The sequence below is a fragment of the Echinops telfairi genome, unplaced genomic scaffold (genome assembly GCF_000313985.2).
Source record: "Echinops telfairi isolate 266 unplaced genomic scaffold, ASM31398v2 ScPeMD7_70;HRSCAF=299, whole genome shotgun sequence".
Lineage (NCBI taxonomy): Eukaryota > Metazoa > Chordata > Mammalia > Afrosoricida > Tenrecidae > Echinops > Echinops telfairi.
This window is the reverse complement of record NW_022103968.1, coordinates 72740979-72760556: the sequence shown is the minus strand read 5'-3', so window position 1 is coordinate 72760556 and position 19578 is coordinate 72740979. Positions and strand designations below refer to the sequence as shown.

At 48.4% G+C, this 19578-nt stretch overlaps 1 protein-coding gene across 1 annotated transcript in view; it reads right to left on the bottom strand.

Annotated features, from left to right (window-relative positions):
• The window catches only part of LOC101654797 (protein HIRA), a 47926-nt gene extending 31101 nt beyond the window's left edge, over positions 1 to 16825 (bottom strand). The window contains exons 1-7 of the mRNA XM_045291304.1: positions 16769 to 16825; positions 14486 to 14596; positions 11722 to 11812; positions 10246 to 10340; positions 4239 to 4334; positions 2694 to 2812; positions 2325 to 2492 (exon numbers count right to left, since the gene is read on the bottom strand). Coding sequence (XP_045147239.1) covers positions 2325 to 2492; positions 2694 to 2812; positions 4239 to 4334; positions 10246 to 10340; positions 11722 to 11812; positions 14486 to 14564 — 648 coding nt within the window. The 5' untranslated portion in view covers positions 14565 to 14596; positions 16769 to 16825. The remainder of the gene's footprint in view (positions 1 to 2324; positions 2493 to 2693; positions 2813 to 4238; positions 4335 to 10245; positions 10341 to 11721; positions 11813 to 14485; positions 14597 to 16768) is intronic.
• Between the last annotated feature and the right edge of the window lie 2753 nt (positions 16826 to 19578).

Here is a 19578-nt window from a genome sequence, read left to right as displayed (position 1 = left end):
CAGGCACTAGTACAGCCACCCCGGAGTGTTTTCTGGGGGCTGGCTGGAAAGCACCAAGAAGCAGAGCCCGCTTGAAGCCTCAAAAGCCAATTGCACTCCATTGTCTAAGCTGGATAGGGAGCAGCTTAGGGGCTGAGAGTTGAAGGCTTGCTCCCCTTTCTGCACCCACTGTTCACCTAGGACTGGCAGCCTGTGGGCCATTCTGGAAAGGCTGGGCATGCACAGTGCTCCCAAACCCTCGGCCTAAAGGCTGAGGATCTCTTGGTAGACAAGGAATCCCCAAGCCAGGAAGACAAGGAAGAAAAGGTAGCTTCTCGGGACCATGTGGACCCTGGCACCAGCTGGCCTGGCCTGAGTGTGGTGTGTGTGTGTGTGTGTGTGTGTGTGTGTGTGTGTGTGTGTGTGTGTGTTGAATAAACAGGTAATATTATCACCTATTCAGTGAGGCTTCGGACACAGGTTAGGTAATAACATGGGTGCCCATCATCCATCATGCTGCTAATTCCACCATTAACCACACCCAAATTGTTCCATCACCCTTATCAGAAATTCGGTGTCCCTGGTGGTTGGGTGGCTCACACTATAGGACAGACAGAGATGGCAAGTGGCACATAAGTCCATGGCTGCAGAGTCGATTCCGACTCACAGCGACCCCATGGGACAAAGAACTGCTCCCTGGGATCGTGAGCCAGCAAACCTGTATGGACGTCAACTGCTGCATCTTTCCCTCAAGGAGCAGTAGGCAGGCTTGAACCTGACTTTTTTGGTTGGTGGCGGAGTGCTTTAACTACCAAACCACCAGGGCTCCTCAAGGGTGGAGAGACTGAAAACAGAACTCAGAGAGTTGGCTTCAAAGAGCTCCGCGGCACTCCCCCATGATGCAGGTGTCACCGGCAACCCCAGCCATTGCTTAGAGTAAGGGGTGCAGGAACAGCTACTGTGAGAGCATCCCAATAGTTGGTAATGCTAGGCATGTTAGCAAACTCTACCTGTGTGCCATTTAAAAACACTGGAGCAGTTATTGTTTTCCTGTAAAATGTATCTGTTAAGTCACCATCTCTGATACTTATTATATATTTACTACAAAATGTTATGAAGTACAGTAGTGTTTACTGCATAAAGACAGCAAACTGTAAAGCGTCTCCATCTCTGTCCCTCCCTCTAACTTGTCCCACGCTCTTTGATTCACACCAAGTCAAATCGGCAGTCTAGAAACCCGCAGTAAACTCAAATTGTGTTCCTCTGATGTGGCCCTTGAGTTTGGGGAAGAAAAAGAAATCAGAAGGAGCAATATCAGGGCTGGAAGGTGGATGGGATCAAGTTTCCCAACCAACTTCTCTGAGGACAAGACTTCCTACCCTTGAAGAGGGAACAGGTGCAGTGTTTGGAAGGCGGGGGTGGTGGAAATCCTCAACACAACCATTTCGGCCAACGCCCTTTTCTATTTGTATAACTTCCTCCTAATTAGCCTCTCTTGACTGTCCCGTCTTTCAAAAACATCTATCAAGCTGTTTGGAATTCTGAAGGCGCCATAACCTTCTGGGCTGACTTCTCTGCCTTGAACCTACCCCCTCCTAGGAAGCCACTGTTCTGACTGGATCTTTTGGTGGGAGGGCCTCCTGACGAGACTAAGATAAGCATATTACTGAGAGGACCCCTCTGTGCCCATCCAGTGATGACAGAGATGTGTTTAAACCAATTACACTGGGAATAAACCCGAACATGTGTGAACTGGAGCCCAAGCAGCCAGTACTTTTTGCTGGACCCGCAGAAAGAATAGAATGATAAGGATGGTTTGTTGTTTGATTCAAATCCTGAGACCAGGCACCAAATGACCCTCCACTTTTACCAGTCTCAGCTGGCTCTGAGGTTGTCTGACACACGAAGGTGGAGATAAGAGGTTCTTTTTCCTGAGATGGTACTGGGACCCATGTCTGCTGGCTGCTTCCCCTCCACCAAGGAGACAAATCCAGAAGTCTCTAGCCAGGATACATGCAGGACTTGGTGGGCGGGGTGGTTGCCAGGGCCACTATACACAAGCTCCCCTGAGCAGCCCCGATGCTCCTAGTCAAAGACTTGGTTTGGTGGTATTTGCCAGTCATTCTTCCCAATAAAACATGCGAGCATTTTATTTTGTAAAACTCATTTTCAAATATTTAAATGTATTTAAAAGGAAACATGATTCTGCTATGTCCAGAATCTGGTAGCCCAATACCTCATTCCCATGCCACCAGGTTGTTCTGAAGATAAGGTGTTGACTGGGAGCTGGACACCTGGACTCAAAGACACTTGCCAGGGCCCCCACCAAGCCCAGATGCACTCACCACAACAGTCACGGCTTTCCGGTGCCCCACGAAGTCCATGTTGGTTTTCCAGCCCTCCCGTTCAATGATCTGGGCAGTGGGGCCGGAGTTGTTCATAGCATGAGCAGACACCAGGTAGTGCCCATCGGGTGACCAGCTGAGCCGCAACACATGGGTTGTACCTCCACACTGCCAAAAACAAGCCAGGGTTGAAGAGGGGACCTGAGATTCACACTCTGACTTTGAAGGAACACGTACCCTCAATTTCTGCCTTGCAAAGAGAGAAAGCATGCCCGCCAGCCGGCTCTGAGGGGCCCCTTCAGGAAGCCTGTAGGAGCCCACTCAAGCGCCAGGACTTGGGGCCAAACTCTGGGCTGTGTCTCTAGTTACCTCATCAAAAGGCTTGGTGATACTGGTCTCTAACTGCCAGTCCAGTGTGCGCCACACCTTCAGGCTGCGGTCGTCAGCTTGAGAGGCAATGTATTTGCCAACAGGATCCCAGGTCAGCCCTTTAACCAAACCAGAGTGACCTCTTAGAGTAGCTAGAATTTCTGTAGGAAAAAAATAGATAAATCATAAGAAAGTTGGAAAAGCAGCTTACCTAAGGGAAAACAGTGTGATTTCACGCAGATAAACAGGAGTGGCAGTCCATGAGCCACAGGATGGAGAACCAAGGAGAGGTGGGGACTCGGGAGCCAGCCCAGGTCAACTCCACCGCCTTCCCCCCACAAACCAAGTGTTTAACCAAGCCAAACCTGCTGCCACGGGGTCAATTTGGACTCACAACAACTCCGTAGGATAGGATAAAACTGCTAGGGTTTCTAAGGCTGTCAATATTTTTGGAAGCAGACTGCCTCGTCTTTCTCCTCAGGGGGCAACTGGTGCGTTCGAATCACTGTCCTTGCTGTTACACGTAGCCTACCACACCACTAGGCATTCTTGCCACAAGCAGAAGAGTCCTCTAATTTGCTCTCCCCTCAGACAAAAGCAGCCCGACCAGAAGGCAGAAAGCCAGCTTGTCTGTGCGTGGGCTGGAGGTACCAAACAGCCAAGCCCATGACGTCATCTCATGGACTGAAACCCAAGGCAGTGACCAGAGCACCTCTGCTGTGAACTGCTGGGCAGCTTGCTGGGTGGGAACGGGCCTCTCATCTCAGATGTCCCCACAAAAGGGAAAACAGATCTCAAACATGGACCGGAGGCAAGAAAAATCTTTTTCTAGATATCAAAATGCAGTCACGTGCCAGGCTATCTCATTATAACATTAAACACACTAATGATCTATGGTGGCTCAAGGGGTCACACATTGATAACCACAAGTTGATGGTCTGAACCCAGTAGTCAGTCTTCAGGAGAAAGATGAGGCTGTCTGCTCCTGCAAAGCCTGAAACTGCCAGGCTCAGAAACTGCCAAGCGGCAGTTCTACTCTGTCCGACTGGGTCACTGTGAGTTAGAATGGGCTCAACAGCAGTGGGTCTGGTATGGTTGAACACAGTCCATATGAAAAACTAGATTGGGAGCTGTGTGAGTCCCTATCTTACCGAGGGGCCTCCCTGAAGAGAAGACAGTGGAGGGAAGGCCCTAGCACAGATGTAGTAAGTACAACCCAAGGGCAGTGTCACTGAGCCAGGCCCATGTGCATGTGAGACCCAGCTGTCCACACACTGCCCTCATGACCTGCATCACCTGAGCTAGCACTTAGCTAACATTTTCCTTTAATGTGAAAATGCAACTTTCTTTTTAAGCCTCAAATATATACAACTGATTATGAGTGGTGGGGGGGGTTAAAAAAAAAGAGGGATGGTTACTGACAGGACACAAAGAACTCCAGCCTCCAGGACACAAGGGCTGGTGCCAGAACTAGGGAGAAAGGCAGTGGCCACACAGGAGAGCAGCTCAGCAAGGGTTGAAGGGGGCTGGAGGGAGGCACCAGACCTGGGAACTTCACAGCATTCCAGATGACAACCGTGTTGTCCACGCTGCACGAGGCCAGCCAGGCGTCATGGGGTGACCACGCCACATCCATCACATCTGGAAAGAAGAGCAGAGTCTCAGGCAGCATATGAAGAACTGGGTGACAGTGGGGGTAGTCAACACTACCTCGAACTGCTGAGCAAGCAGGCAGCAGCCTCGGGGGTCTGTGTGCCTAACTAAGGGTCCTTTGCTGGATACCATCAGAACCAGCGTTTGTTTTTTCTCTCTTAAAACTCATTTGAAAAAATATTCCCCAGGAAGCATTTGCAGTCAGTCAGTAAGTATTTGCAAGTTTATGACATCTCATCAGCTCAGATGAGGCCATGAAAGTTCAGCATCAGGCATCACACACTGGGACTCTGATGCACGCTCAGTTCTTAGCCTGGTCCTCACGAGAGCTCGTTTCTCCACCCACAACTGGCCCTTCCTCAGAGAGCCTCTTGGGCATTAAGTGAGTTGCTGTGAGCCACACACACAGCAGAATAGAATGCCCAGCACACATAAAGGCTTGAGAAAGATTCACTGAACAAGTGAACAAGCTAACATCACTGTCCGGCCCAACTCCTTCTCATGAGAATGGTCTCACCTCCAAGACACTTTGAGGGGCACCTCTTCCTTCCAAGGCATCCAACGGGAATCAACCAGTTACGCTGGGTCCCTCTAGATCAGCGATTCTCAACCTGTGGGTCGTGACCCCTTGGGGGGGGGGGTTGTTGAACAACCCTTTCACGGGGATCACCCGATTCATAACAATAGCAAAACTACAGTTATGAAGTAGCAACAAAAATAATTTTATGGTTAGGGGTCACAAGAACATGAGGAACTGTAATAATGCGTCGTAGCATTAGGAAGGCTGAAAACCACTGCTCTAGATTGTATATTTTACAGTGTTTCATGTGAACTGTATTCATCTAAGTGAGGAACTGTCATATCTATTGTAGAAATTGGTTCTTTTTAATGGTCTCAGATCCTGTGGGTACCGGCAAGAAGGTCTTTTGGGCAGCACATCTAACAAACAAGCAAGCAGGGCCTCCATAAACCAAGCCAACTCACCAGCCCCTCCCTAGCAGCTCAGTGTATGGGAAAGGCAGATGTGTAGACCACTGGAATTTCACCTGGTACTCAAGTTCTAGGACAGAGGAGGAACCATCAGCTGGGGGCCCAGGAGAAGTGACGTTCTCAGCACTTCCATGCAGCATTTGTAACCCAGACATTGGCTGTAAAGTCATCAATTCACCTTTCTAAAACTGGCTGCCAGTTTTAGGTACCAAACAAAGCCATCATTCCCCTCTGTGATGTCTATTTGCTCCTTGTTAATATTTTCTATTTGGAGCTCTGGTGGTGTAGTGGGTTGTGCATTGTGCTGCTAAACAGCAAGATCAGCAGTTTGAAACCACCAGTCCACAGGAGAAAGATAGGCTTTTTGTTTCCATAATGAGTGAGTCTTGGAAACCCAGGCAGTGACCCTGTCTTATAGGGTCACTATGAGTTGGAATAGACTTGATGGCATTACGTTTAGTTTCGAATAGTCCCTCTGCTAGAGGTTAGTACACATTCAATTCTGTTGTTTCCTGGTTGAATTGGTAGAGGTGTTCTCTGGTTAACATCTGCTGCTTATTTGAGTATGGTCTGTCTCGGGAGAATGTACATACACGTCCTCTCCCCAACAAAATGCTGCGGTGAGAATCAGTCTGCCGTGGCTGTTCACTGATGCCTCCCTAGGCCCTGTGGTGTTGTTTGGAAATGCAACTTCATTCAGCCCTTCCTGGCAGGCTCTCTGGCTGGCTCTTCACCTCCAGCAAGCCCCAGATCCCACCCATGGACTCTATCCCCACTGACTGACTGCCTACATGGAGTGTCTACTCACCCACGCTTCTGATAAGCTGGATAAGCTTCCACATGTCTAACCCTAAACCTCTACAACTTCCCCCAAACCTGCCCCCATCTATCCTTCCCCAACTCAGGGGTTAGCGCTTGCCTCCTTTGCACTGCTCGGCCCACAACCTTGTAGCCACTCTTGTTTCCTTTGCTCCGGATACCTCACAGCCTATCAACCCACCAGGAAAGTGAACTGGCTACACCTTTAAAGAGAGCTGCATGTTGTCCTCTCACTACATCCCCTGGCACAACCCAGCTCCCAACCTCGCCATGTCTCGCCCTAATTATTGTACTAGCCCCCAATGATGCCTTTGACTCTCCAGGACGGCCTCCCGCAGACTCATCACTCTTCTACTCAAAGCCCGGGCCTAAGAGCCGTGTAAGGCTGACAAAATCATCAATACTAGCTAACATCACATGCTTCACCAACTAGAAGCTGTTTCAGCCATCATGAGAGGCGAGTTCATTAGACATTTGACCAGCGTGGCCCGCAAATGAAGTTTTAAATATCCTGATGGCCCTATGGATATAGAGGCTCTCTGGGAAAGAGCCCCTCACAAAAGGCTGCACAGCCCAGGCTCCCAGCTCACCACTTCTGTCCCCTCTCCACTCACTCTGCCCCAGCACCCTGGTTATTCTCTGAACACATCAAGCAGGGCTTTGCCTTGGCTGTTTCCTCTGCCTAGAAGGCTCTCCCAGGTGCCCACATGAAGGTCCCCTTACCACCAGTGGTTCTCAACCTTCCTAATGCTGCGACCCTTTAATACACTTCCTCATGTTGTGGTGATCCCCAACCATAACATTATTTTCATTGCTAATGAAATTTAATTGTAATTTCCCTACTGTTATGAATCATAATGTAAATATCTGATACGCAGGATGTATTTTCATTGTTACATACTAAACATAATTAAACCATAGTGATCAATCACAAAAACAATATGTAATTATATATTGTGAAATATTTATTTCTAATTACTCAATGAAATTTTGTCTTGAAGCATGGTGTAGCATGGATAACAATCTCCATGCCGGTACTCGTAGGTGGGCATATCCACATGTGGGTGGACCCACCTGGAGACAGATAGAGGAGTGGTGTCTCAGTTCCTAAGACCATCGGAAATCCGTGAAAGGGTCGTTTTACAACCCCAAAGGGGTCGAGAACCACAGGCTGAGAACTACTGCCTTACCACTATCTGAGCTGTACTCAAATGTCACCCTCTCAGCCTGAGAACCTTGGTCAAAAAGGTACCCTGACTCCTCATTGTTTCCAAGGATGTTATCTTCTGGTTTCTTAGCAGGACCAGGATTTTTTGTCCAAGTGGACATTTATTTTTGTTCTGATTTCTGTTCCCTTGTGTCATAATTCCAAAACAATGCATTAACTGAGAAAGTACCCAGCCCTGCCTTTTCTTGATCTGCAGGGAGCCAAGAGCTGTGATATTTGCTGCTGGTTTGAAAATGACCAGTAGGTTGAGGAAATAGCTTCCTTCGCCATGTGGAAAAAGGGTTTTCATTAAGAACTGATGGTGGATTTATATGAAATCCCTTTTAGTCCAGTTCCTGAGATAACGGATTTTTTCTTATTTACTGCATATACTTGTGTTTTTATATACTGAGTTTTTTAGCACATTTTTAATGCAGTTTTTGTGGTAAAATTAGGTGCCTCGGCTGATGTTCGGGTCAGTTTATACTCAACTATATCCAGTAATTTCCTTGTGTGTTAAATTATATTAACAGATTTCTTCACACTGCACAATTCTCCCACGGCTTTCCAATAATTCCACATTCACTAGTATTTTGTTTACACTTTTTCTTTTTACTCTTAGCAGGCTATGTGTTTTTGTTTCACTGGTATTTTTTTTTAGATTGTGGAAAACCAAAATTGTATCTTTCTTTGAAGAACAAACATTTCTCTTTTCTGGAATAATTGCTCTTAAAAGTTTGAGAGAATGCACCAATAAAGAATTTAGGGATCAGTAGCCATTTCCAAAGGTGGTCTTCAACTTCTGTATGCTGAACAATAATTATTCTGTTTAGGCTCTTTGGTGTTAATATTGAAATTTTGTATTTTCTTCTGGCACTGTTCCACTCATATCTGCTACCAAAAACCAGTGACCATGAGGGGCAGGTAGCCCAGTTGAAGGTGACCAACACCACCTGTCTGCTAAAGGAGACCCAAGGGCTGGAGGTTACAGCTTGGCCTGAGTGCCAGGTTAGGGGCTCTGTAAAACTCTCCTCTGGAGGCCCTGGCCCACGTGTGGACATGCACTGTGCTCCAGAGCAGCCCCACGGGTCTGTACCATTAAGCAGCTGTGAAATAAATGAGGGAAAATTATACATTCTTCTTGTCCTTGACAACAGAATACTATTGTTCCACCTTTCACACACATGTGCTCCATCTGTGGTCACCAAACGATGGCCTTGTCTCCCTTTGACCTATCTACATGGGATTTGTGGAGAATCTACGGTTCCACATTATTACCGATGCTTTCCAAATTTCTTTCTCTTGCTTTAGCGTCTCCCTTGAACCTCAACTCCAACAGTCTCTAGACTTCCTCCATGCCCTCAAACAGGATAGAATTCACAGTGAATTGGTGCTTGTCCTTAGAATCCGGTGGTTTCCTGTTGTGGTTATGGTCTTGGTAGAGGATGCCACTAGCCATGCAGACACCTGGCTAGGTATCTTCCCTTCACATATTTCCACCAACCCCCCCACCCCCACCCCCACCCCCCGTTATCTCAATTATCACAGGTCTGCTTCAGGCCCTTGTATCTATTGCAATCATCCCCTTCTTCACACAGCTGCCATCTTCACCCTCTGGTGCTTCACAGCTTCCAATGGCTCTCTGTCCGTTGCATTGTGATAGCTAAGGTTTTTTTGGTCACCTTGGCTGGACCAGGATTTTCAGTGATTTAGCAGTTAAGACATAGGAAACCTCTATGATGAGATTTCCTCCAGGGTGGGGGGCTGCTTTTTTGCTGAGTCTGCATCTTGCATCTGACCTCTGGGCATTTGTACTTGAGCCAGCGGTCTGACATATTGCCTGCCAATCTTGGGAGTTATCAGCAACTGCCATCCTACCAGCCAACTTTCATTCACCTCTATTACTAGCAGCTTGTCATCTGACCTGATCTGGGATTCACCAGCCCCTGAAACTAAGAGCGTCAGGAGAAGCCTCTAGCTTGACATCTGATGCACAGACTTGGAACTTGCTCACCTCTAAACGGTGTGAGCTTGAGATAAACCTCTCTGTACATACACATATATAAGCTTCACTGGGTTTGCGTCTCAGGAGAACCTGGTCTAAGACAGACTTGATAAAGGGTATATTCACTCCCAAGAACACAAGCCTTCCTGGTCCCTGCACATCTGACTCACCTTGTTTTGTGATGCGCCTTGCCTCATAGGTAAAGATGCAATAAAGGTGAAATGCTGCCTCTTCACTTTTCATATTCCACCTGTTCTCACATGGGGCCCTGGCCTGTGATGCCTGTTCTGCCTGAAAAACCCTTTTATTCACGATTTTCTAGATACTTGCCTCCTACAAGCAGATTTCCTTGATCTCTTTCCTTAGTACATTCCCCCGAAGTCTAGACTCCATCTCCCTGTTTCATAGTGTACATCACATGGGCTGGGCTAGGGTACAGGCAAAGATAAGTCTACATTCTATTCATTCTGGTCTTCCACACAGCGTATGCCACATGGTTGTAGGCTGGTATAAGACCAACCCCCCTCTTGAACCCAAATGTGTAGAATGTAGCTCTTTCCACATCCAGTCCATTTAAAGGCACTTTGTAAACACACTCAAGGTCGAGTCAGCAGCTTTCCAGTGGGCACCCATGTGCTGGGTTCGGTGGAATAAATAAAGCATGCTTACAGACTTTGTGCTCCACTGCTGAAGGTACTGATTCAGTTCACCAGGACAAATAGCAGGATATGGAAAGTACTACATTAAAGACAGAAACAGACCCCCTGTGAGGGCAGGAGTGGGGGCCCCAGAATGCATAGACGAGGGCATGGTGGAAAGGGGACAGGAGGGCAGCCTAGGCACAGGGGTCCACCCAACTCAATGGCAGCTCCACTCACCGCCTGAATGACTTCGCAGGATGGAGACACAGCGCCACTGCTCCACGTTGGCAAGCTTGCCACTGGAGCCAAAGACAGTACTGGGGCCGATATACCTGTGGGAGAGAGGCAGCAACAAGGTGCTCATGGGAAAAGTTGGGCATGGCAGAGATGCTCGCTATAGACAGCACTTTTTATTGTGGCCAGAAGATCAAAGCCACAAACAAGGGCTGGGGACAACCATACTGCTCAGAGATGGGCTCCAACAAGGTAGGCAACAGAACATGACCTTGGAATGAAATACTATGAAACCGTTAAAAATTCCAGAGTACTTTAGATGGCCACCCATAGCACACCTCTGTGGTTAAATAAGTTTCAAGGAGAAAAGGGTGTGCAAGAACAACTAAAAAATTCCCAAACTCTCATGGTCAAAGATGACCTGTGGAAATGGCCACAATATATAACCAGGTAAGAGGCGCAAGCCAGGGGGACATCATACATGAGACGCTCTCATTGAGGTACAGAAATGCACGTATCAGGGCTGATAGCTATATATGGAAAGAGAAATACCAATATAGTAATAGCCCTGGTTGTCAAGGGGTAGGGGGAGCAGTGTGTGAGTCATTTTCTCTGCTATATATATTATTTCAGTTTTCAAGGTTAAGTACTGCAAGTGGTATTTAACAATAGTGGTGAGGTTTTTTTACATCACTCTTCAGAGCAGACGCAGAGAGACCAGTGGAGCCACTGGTCCTTCTACATGAACAATCATAGGGGCCTTGCAGTGGAGGTAGCACTGAGACCAGCAATATTCAGAGTCCCTGTCACCCCCTGAGCTCCTCCTGTAAAATTCCTCATAGTCGTGCCAAAGTGCCAGGTGGGCCAAGGGGCTGGCAGTCTTCTGCCGTTGAGGTTGTTACAGGACTACACCAGCTGAGCAATGTGTGGGGTCTGCCTCCCGGCACAACTATCCCAGAGTCACAGGTCACTGAGCCTGATGGCACAGGCTCCTGGAAGCCATGAGACTCTTCCCCTCAGGTTTGAAGGAAAATATTGAGGTGATGGCCAGCTCATTCTAGATGTGCCGCAGGAGATCTCAGGGAGAGCCCTGATTTAGGCTGAAGTACAATGGGGTGAATGGCAAAGTGGGTGGGTTCTGGGGCCCCACCTCGAAACCCATTGAACACCTTGACTTTGGATCATTTTGTATGTTGGGGTCCTATGGGACACTTCATTTGAAGAGACATATTAGTCCTCGGAGGGCTAAGCCTTGCATCTTCAAGGGGCACTGTGCAGCCCAGACTCATGTCACCAAGGATGGAGGTAGGGGTATAATTAATACCAATTATATACCTGCAACTCTCTCTGGGTCCTTCCTATTATCTACAAAGGTGGAGCTCTGGGGACCTTCAGTGCCAGGGTAGGGACAGGGGACTTAGGAGAAGGCCCATGAGAAGCTTCTAGAAATAAAATGTGAAGAAGGAAAATGATGCTTACGTAGCCCGCTTCCACACCATAATCAGTTTGTCATCTCCCCCAGAAGCTAAATACATGCCACTGTTTGACCACCGCACACAGTTCACACATGCTGGGAAGAAAAACAAACAAACAAACAGGGTGATGAACATCCAGGAGTCATGGCCCTTTTGCTTTTTGCAGAGTTTGGCAAGATGTAAAATAAAGGGTTTATAAAACCGATTCATGTCTTTTGCTCATCACAGTTACTGAGTGAGACCCAGGAAAAGTACTGGCGATTTGTGCTGAGATAGCAAATGACCAGAACGGGGCTAGAGCAGGAAGAGCTGCCTGAGGGAACAAGCCAACAGGAGGCCCGCATCACAAACACTATGCTTTCGGAAGGGCTGTCCACTAGTTGGACAGCTGGGTAGGAACGCCTCTTGACATGAGAGTATGTGTTCAATAGGTCTTTTCTAGACTTTCCAAGGGGCAGCCAGTCAATTCTGACTTAAGCGACACAAAGAACTACTCCCCCACCCCTGCTTTTCCCCCACCTTTTTTGTTTCCTTACTGGGATGTTTTTATTAAATCATTTTATCGGGGGCTCTTACAGCTCTTATCACAATCCATACATACATCCTTTTGTACATATGTTGCCATCATCATTTTCAAAACATTTTCATTCTACTTGGGCCCTTGGTATCAGCTCATTTTCACCCTCCCCTCATGAACCCTTGATAATTTATAAATTTTTTTTTTCATGTCTTACACCAACTGCTATCTCTCTTCACTAACTTTTCTGCTGTCCGTCCTGCTGGGAGGGGGTTACATGTCGATCACTGTGATCAGTTTCCCTTTTCTCCCCCCACCTTCCCCTTGCCCTCCTGGTACCACTACTCTCATTATTGGTCCTAAGGGGCTTATCTGTCCTGGATTCCCTGTGTTTCTAGCTCCTTGCTGTACCAGTGTACATACTCTGGTCTAGCTGGGTTTGCAAGGTAGAATTGGGGTCATGATGGGGGAAGGGGGTTGCTATACTGCACCCTGACTAGTCTCTTCCTTGTGAATCTTCTGTAAGGGGATGCACAATTATCTACAGATGGGCTTTGGGTCTCCACTCTGCCCTCCCTCTCATTCACATGAATATGATTTTTTGTTTTGGGTCTTTGATGCCTGATATCTGATCCCATAGACATCACATGATCACACAGGCTGGTGTGATCTTTGTAGGCTTTGTTGCTTCTCAGCTAGATGGCTGCTTGCTTATCTTCAAGCCTTTAAGAACCCAGAGGCTGTATCTTTTGATAGCTGGGCACCATCAGCTTCCTTCACATTTACATATGCACCAATTTTGTCTTCAGTGATGGTGTGAGCATCACAGAATGCTAGGTTATTATAACAAAGAGTTCTTGCATTGACGGAGTACTTGAGTGGAGGCCCAATGTCCATCTGCTGCCTTAATACTTAACAAATATCTAAATATATGTACATGCCTGTATTTAGACCTCTATAAATGTCCTTTGCCTCCTAATTCTTTCCTCTATTTCCTTTTACTTTCCTCTTGTCCCACTATCATGTTCAGCCTTCATTCAGGTTTTGGTAATTCCTCCCGGCTACATTGCACTTGATCGAGCCCCACCAGGTCTCCTACACCCTCCTCACCATTGATTTTAGATCACTTGTTGTTCCCTTGTTCCTGGGTTTGTTGGCTCCCCCCTTCCTTTCCCCAGCCTCCCCCTCTCCTGTGTCCCCCCGAACCATCGGTCCCATTGTTTTGCCCTCCGGATTGTTTATTCCACCTATCTTATCTAGATAGACATGCAGAGACAATAATAAGCACAAAAACAGGCCAAAACAACAAAAGAAAGAAAAAAACAAAACAACAACCAATAAAAACCAACAACAAAAGAAAAGCTACAAATAGTTCCAGGTCTGTTTGTTGACCTTTATGAGTGTTTTCCAGTTGAGTCTGATGGGGTACCACACCCTGGCCCCAATAGAACTGCTCCCTAAGCTTCCTGGCGCTGTGACTCTTTGTGGATAGTAGCCCAATGCTTATCCCACAGCATCACTGGGGCTCCTTGCGCTTTTACATTTGGATCTTCCAAACTCACCTGGGCTGGAGACGGATTCTGGGCCTCAAGGTAAAGCTCTCGCAGACAGGCCCCCTTCCAAGTCAGGAGGTCCAGGAGTCCCCAGTATACAAAGGCCATTGTCAAGGTGACAGCTAAACATGGCCCGGCAATCACTGGTGCTCCAGGCACCATGCACCAGCAGGCCAGTGGGGCATCCAGAGTGGTCCCTGGACGGAGAGTACTGGGCTGGAAGTCTGAGCTCGCTACAGTTACCTTGATGCTCGGGCAGGAGTTGAAGGCACAAGAGCAGGAAGGCGACCCTGACACTGGCCAGTGGCCAAAGGGTCGTGGCAGGGAGAATCTGAGTGCCATACACAGTCCCACTTGGAGACCCTCTAAGTGGCCTTATGGTGAGTGGTCTTTGTCCCCTTCCCAGAAGCTTCCCGTATTCAGGTCACTGGCCCCAAAGCCCCATGGATCAGGTAGTAAGGACTGCTGAGCAAGAAATCACCAGTGGTACCTGCAGACTGTCCAAGGATAGTTCTATGGGTGGGCTGAGTCTTCTGTCAAATAACTCACCCTGGTGTGCAGCCAACATCTGTGCCTTCAGAGAGCAGGCCTAGGCCAGTTATCGCCACACTGGGCCTTAGCTTTCTAATTATGAACACACCTACTAATTGTGGGCATTTTGCCAACACACAAAGCCTGCAAGGGCCACTCTGAAATACCTAAATGATTGTCCATCTGGCAGAGCATCTTGGGGATATTCTCATCCTTCTCGTCATCCTCCTGGAGGACTGGTGACATATTCCAGATCACAACCTTCCCAGAATCCTGCCCTGGAAATAAAGGTTAAGAAGAACTCAATGTGCGAATGGCAGAAAGCTGATGGCAGAGAGTAGTTGGGACGGTCAGGCCTCCCATAGATCCCTCCCACCCACTCTAGCGAGCTGCAACTAAAGGCTCCATTAGAATGGCTGCTGTCAGTTATGGAAATGAAGAAAGGCAGATCCTTGTGGGAGCCAATGAGAAGACAGAATGAGGAGACAGAGAGCAACCAGACGTGACATAAAGAACCCTAATCTGTGTCAGGAGTCTCTTCTTGCTCCATCCAGCCCAAACTGGGGGGACAAAGAAGCTACCTCTCCTCTTTTACATCTCAAGAGCGGTTTTAAGGGCTGTCGCTCCCCATTTGGAGGTTTCTAGAACTACAGGTACATATTTGAGCTCCCTATGAGTGGGAAAGAAATCCATCCCAACCTAACACCACAGCATACCAATAACACAGCCTTTATAAGGAAGGGACAAACAAAACCAACTTGAAGAAGATATTTGGATAAAGCTGGAAATTTCTTAATTTAGTAATCTTTAAACAACCACATTTCAAATCATTCTCACAGTAGTTAGAATTCCAAAAGTAAGCAAAAACTAATAATATCTCTGTAAAACAAACAAACAAAAAAAAGAATCCTAGTCTAACAGTGAGGAGGCACCTGTGTTCTAGTCTAGCCTTGAACATGTGTCCACTAGGGGCCCTGAGAACACAAGACCTCATTTTTGCCCAGGACAAGTCAACAGTTCAAAGGATACCTTCGCCCTAGAAACTAAGCACAGCTCCTGTTGGGGTCTCCCTCCCCTGTGGAGCCCTGTGTGGATGGAGTCCATGACTAGCCCTATAGCTGACCCATGTCTGAGATGCAGCCTGAACATAGGCACAAGGCTCATTGTTTCCTGGTCAGTCCTTCAGTCGCCTACAAATGAGAAGTGAACTGAATGAACAAGGGGACTTGGGGTTTCTGTGGCTCTACTCAAAGGCACGGCTTTCATAGAAAACACAACTATATGGTTTACTAATCATTTCTTTTTCTGCACTTCCCACAACTGGTACCCAATGAAAGTCTAGTCCCGTTCCCAACTTCCTATTACAGTACACTTCTGGAAATAGACCCTCCCCCTACCTCCCACCCCATACACCCAATGCCATTAATCTGGCTCTGACTCAAAGTGACCTTACAGGACAGAGTAGAATGCTTCCCTAGGGTTTCTGAAGCTGCTCTTCTTTATGGGAGCAGCCAGTCTCATCTTTTTCTGAGAAGCAGCTGGTAGATTTGAACTGCTGACCTAACAGCAGTTCAACTCTTAATCAGGGGCTCAATAGCTGCCTGATACCAAAAAAGGTAAATCCACTGCCAGTGAGTCACTTCCGACTCATAGTGACCCTGGAGGGCATACTAGAACTGTCCCACAGGGTTTCTGAGGTTGACGATTTTTGAGGGCAAACTGCCCCCCCCCACCCTCCCCCCCCCACCAGTGGCTGATGGGCTCAACTGATCTTTCAGATCTAGCAAACCGACACTTAAGCCACTGAGACACCAGGGTTCCTTCTGTCTGGAAACAGACATGCCAGAAAAACCACACATGTGGAATGGCTGCTGGGTCAACAGGTAAGCATTACAGCTTTTCTTAAATCTCTGTCCTCAACCTACTACTGAGAAAGCTGGACCTCCTAAGTGGACAAGGAGAAAGCACCTCCTCACCCAGGCCCCAGCGACTCTCACAGCTCAGAGAAAGGAGGCAGCTCCTTCCCTGCCCTGCCCAGTCGGTGCCCCTGAACTTCTCCTGGGGCAGAGGCGTCTGCTGCTCATGACCTCAGGTCACAGAACTCACAAAGGCACTGTCTGAGTCAAAGAGAGACCCAGCTTTAGGGGAAAAATCATGTGGGGTTAGGCTCTGCCCTCACAGTCACTCTGCCATCAGACACACCTTGGTGTTGAGACATTAAGTGAAGCTGGGAACCAAGCTATGGGTCAGGTCATCCCTTGGTGTGGGTCTTTTCACCTGCTCCCAGAGTGCTTTCTCCTGACTGAGCTGAATTCCCTGGAGTCCAAGAGGTGAATGACCACATGAATCCTAAGCAGTTGAACCAAGAGAGGAAGAACAAACCATGGGGGACAGGGGTTAGAGGAGTGTGTGTGTGTGTGTGTGTGTGTGCGTGTGTGTGTGTGACGCACCTTGTCCTCCAGTTGCAAACTTGGTCCCGTCAGGGTGAATATCAACTGAGAAAATTGGCTTGCCTGGAAAACAAGTGAGAAAAAAAGACGAATAAATAAATAGAAATTGGTCTGTATTCAAAGATCAGTAACAGACTCAAACATTTAAACATACTGGTTACTCAAGTAATAACTCTAACACTGTTCCTAGGAAACAAACAAAACCAAGAGCCATTTGGCAAGTCTTCCCTGTGTGGCAGGAGCACTGCCCACTGTGTGTCCAAGGATGATTTTTCAGAAGCTGATCTCCAGACCTTTTCTCTCATGCTCCTTTGAGTAGACTTGACCCTCCAATCACTTGGTCAGCAGTTGAGAACACTAACCATGGGACCCATCCAGGGATGCCAGCAACTGCATGGGTCTTGGCTCAGGGTAGGTCCTCTAACAGTTTCAGTGGGCATCCACCCTGCTGGGCAGTGTTTCTGAGCAATGCTAGAGAGGTACGAGTCCAAAAGCGGAAGCAGGCTCTCCATCACGACAAAGACTGAGCCTACAAGGCTGGAGTACTTGCAGAGGTCTGGTAGACAGTAGACTGCCACCATCTGGCAACATCCACCTATAAAGACAACACTGTACAGGCTTGGAACTGGACCATGCTGAAGTGCCGGGTCACTGGGTGTTGGTGAGGTGAGCACTCAGCTACCACTTCTAGACATTCTGCCCATGACCTGGGCTGGGACAGCAGCTGCTTTGGGAGCACTCTTTATGATGGGCTGCCTGACAGTGAGGACAATGGTAGCTGCCATGTACAGACATTGTCCTTGTCTCACTTTTGCTCCTGAAATGGCTCCCTGTGTACTGGTGCTGCCTCTGGCTGAGCCTTTGTCACAGCCAGTATCATGTATGCATCCGGGTCTCAGCTTCTCCAGAAGAAAGGCTGAGGCTACTAGTTCATGGCCCCAGATGGAGGCCACAGGCAAATGGCTGGATGGTGGACCAGACAACCATGAACACCAAGAACTCAAAGCAGAACAGTGGGCTGTGGAAGGCACTCCTGGTGCCTGGGGCCAGCTCCCTAGCATACTAAAGACATGACTGGCCCATTAATCAGTCAAGTTCACCACCAGACCCTCCCAGGCCCAGCGCCTGTTGTGGGGTAGCTCAGTAGCTGAGTGGCAAATGAGATGGATAACAACTAATCAGGCACCAAGTGCTGACCAAGACTAGGAAGGGGCTGTGGCTGAGGAAGCTTTTTGCAGAGGACATCCCAGTTCTGTCACCCAAAAGGTGGCCACATGGACACAGGGATGAGAAAGAGGGCAGGTAGTTGAAGTACTGCCATGACTTCCATGCCACTGTGTATAATCAAATGCTGGTATACCCAAAAGGCAATGCCTGGCCAGCACGGCCTAGGTAGCTCTCCTGGCCATCTTCCCCAAAGCCATAGCCAAGAGGGGCCAGGCAGGGCTACATCCTTCTCACTGACCACTCTGGGTAACACAGAGCATTGTCTGTGAAGCTGTGAGCAGAAACCCTGGTAAAGTTTGCAAACCAAACCACAAAGGACACATTTCACACAAACTGTGAATTCCCACACTATAAAAATGGACAAGTGAGTGTGATAGTTGCCAGACCCTTGCCTGCACTGGGGTAGCTCCATCTGGCCCCTAAGCCCCTCCTGGGCCCTAGAAGAGCTAGAGAGCCCTGTGGAAACAGGTCACTGAGGCACAGCTGACCCTCTACCGTCTCTTTAGAACAAATACTGTGTGCTCAAAACCTTCAGTGTCTATTCTGCCTCACCGTGACCCAACACAACAAGGTAGAATTGCCTTGTGGACAGTCTCATCTCTTCCCATAAAGCCACTGGTGCTTGCAACACACAGACCTCTTGGTGAGCTGCTTTAGCCCATGAACTACCAGGACTCCCTCCTTGTGCATAGCAAGTCCACTATCATCCCATCGATTCCAACTCAGAGAGGCCTGCTAGGGCAGTCGAGAATTGCTCCTTAGAGTTTCCGAGACTGTCCATCTTTACAGAAGCGCAGGGGCCTCATCTTTCTCCCACCAACCAACCTTGAACCACCAACCAACCTTGTGGGTAGCAGTCCAAACCTTAAGCCACTGTGTCACCAGGGGCCCACACTCACAGGCATCACAGTCCTTGTCTGCTCAGCATTTTCAGACCACAGCCTGGCATGGTCACTGTGCCTACCTTTGAGGAGCCAGACTCAGCATGCATGTGTTCATGAAGGAGCCAGGCCAGAAAGCCTTCTCTTTCATGGCTGGGCTGAGTCGGTCAGTCTCCTATACACTTCCCGTTGGCCGGCTGTGGCCAGGTGGGAAGGACCCAGGGACAGTATGCACACCCAGCCCATAGGGGGCTCCGTCTTGAATGGGCAAGGCGGCTGGCCCACAAGATGAACGATACGGCTCGGTATGTCTCTTTCTCAACACCTAGCTCAGTCTACCCTCAGCACTCTGTTGCCCCTGGGGTCTGCTGAGTTGCTAGCAAGTGCACAAGACGAGGGCTTCTGATGGGACAGGAACTAGAGCACAGCAGTGGGCCTGGCGATCTTGGCAGGGCCTGGTCAGGCAGAATCTGATGCTCCTCTGGTGCAGTAGGAAAAAGGTTTCTGCGGGAAGTCTAGATGTGGCCATTGAACCCGGAGCAAGAGCCCTGGCTGCAGTCTTTGCTCTGAGCTTTCATTTCTGGGCTTTTATGCTCTTAACAAAGGAACCCTGGTGGTGCAGTGGGTTAAGCACCTGGGCTGCCAACAGAGAGGCCAGTGGTTCAGAAGCACCAGTTGGCCCTTGGGAAAAAGATGAGGATG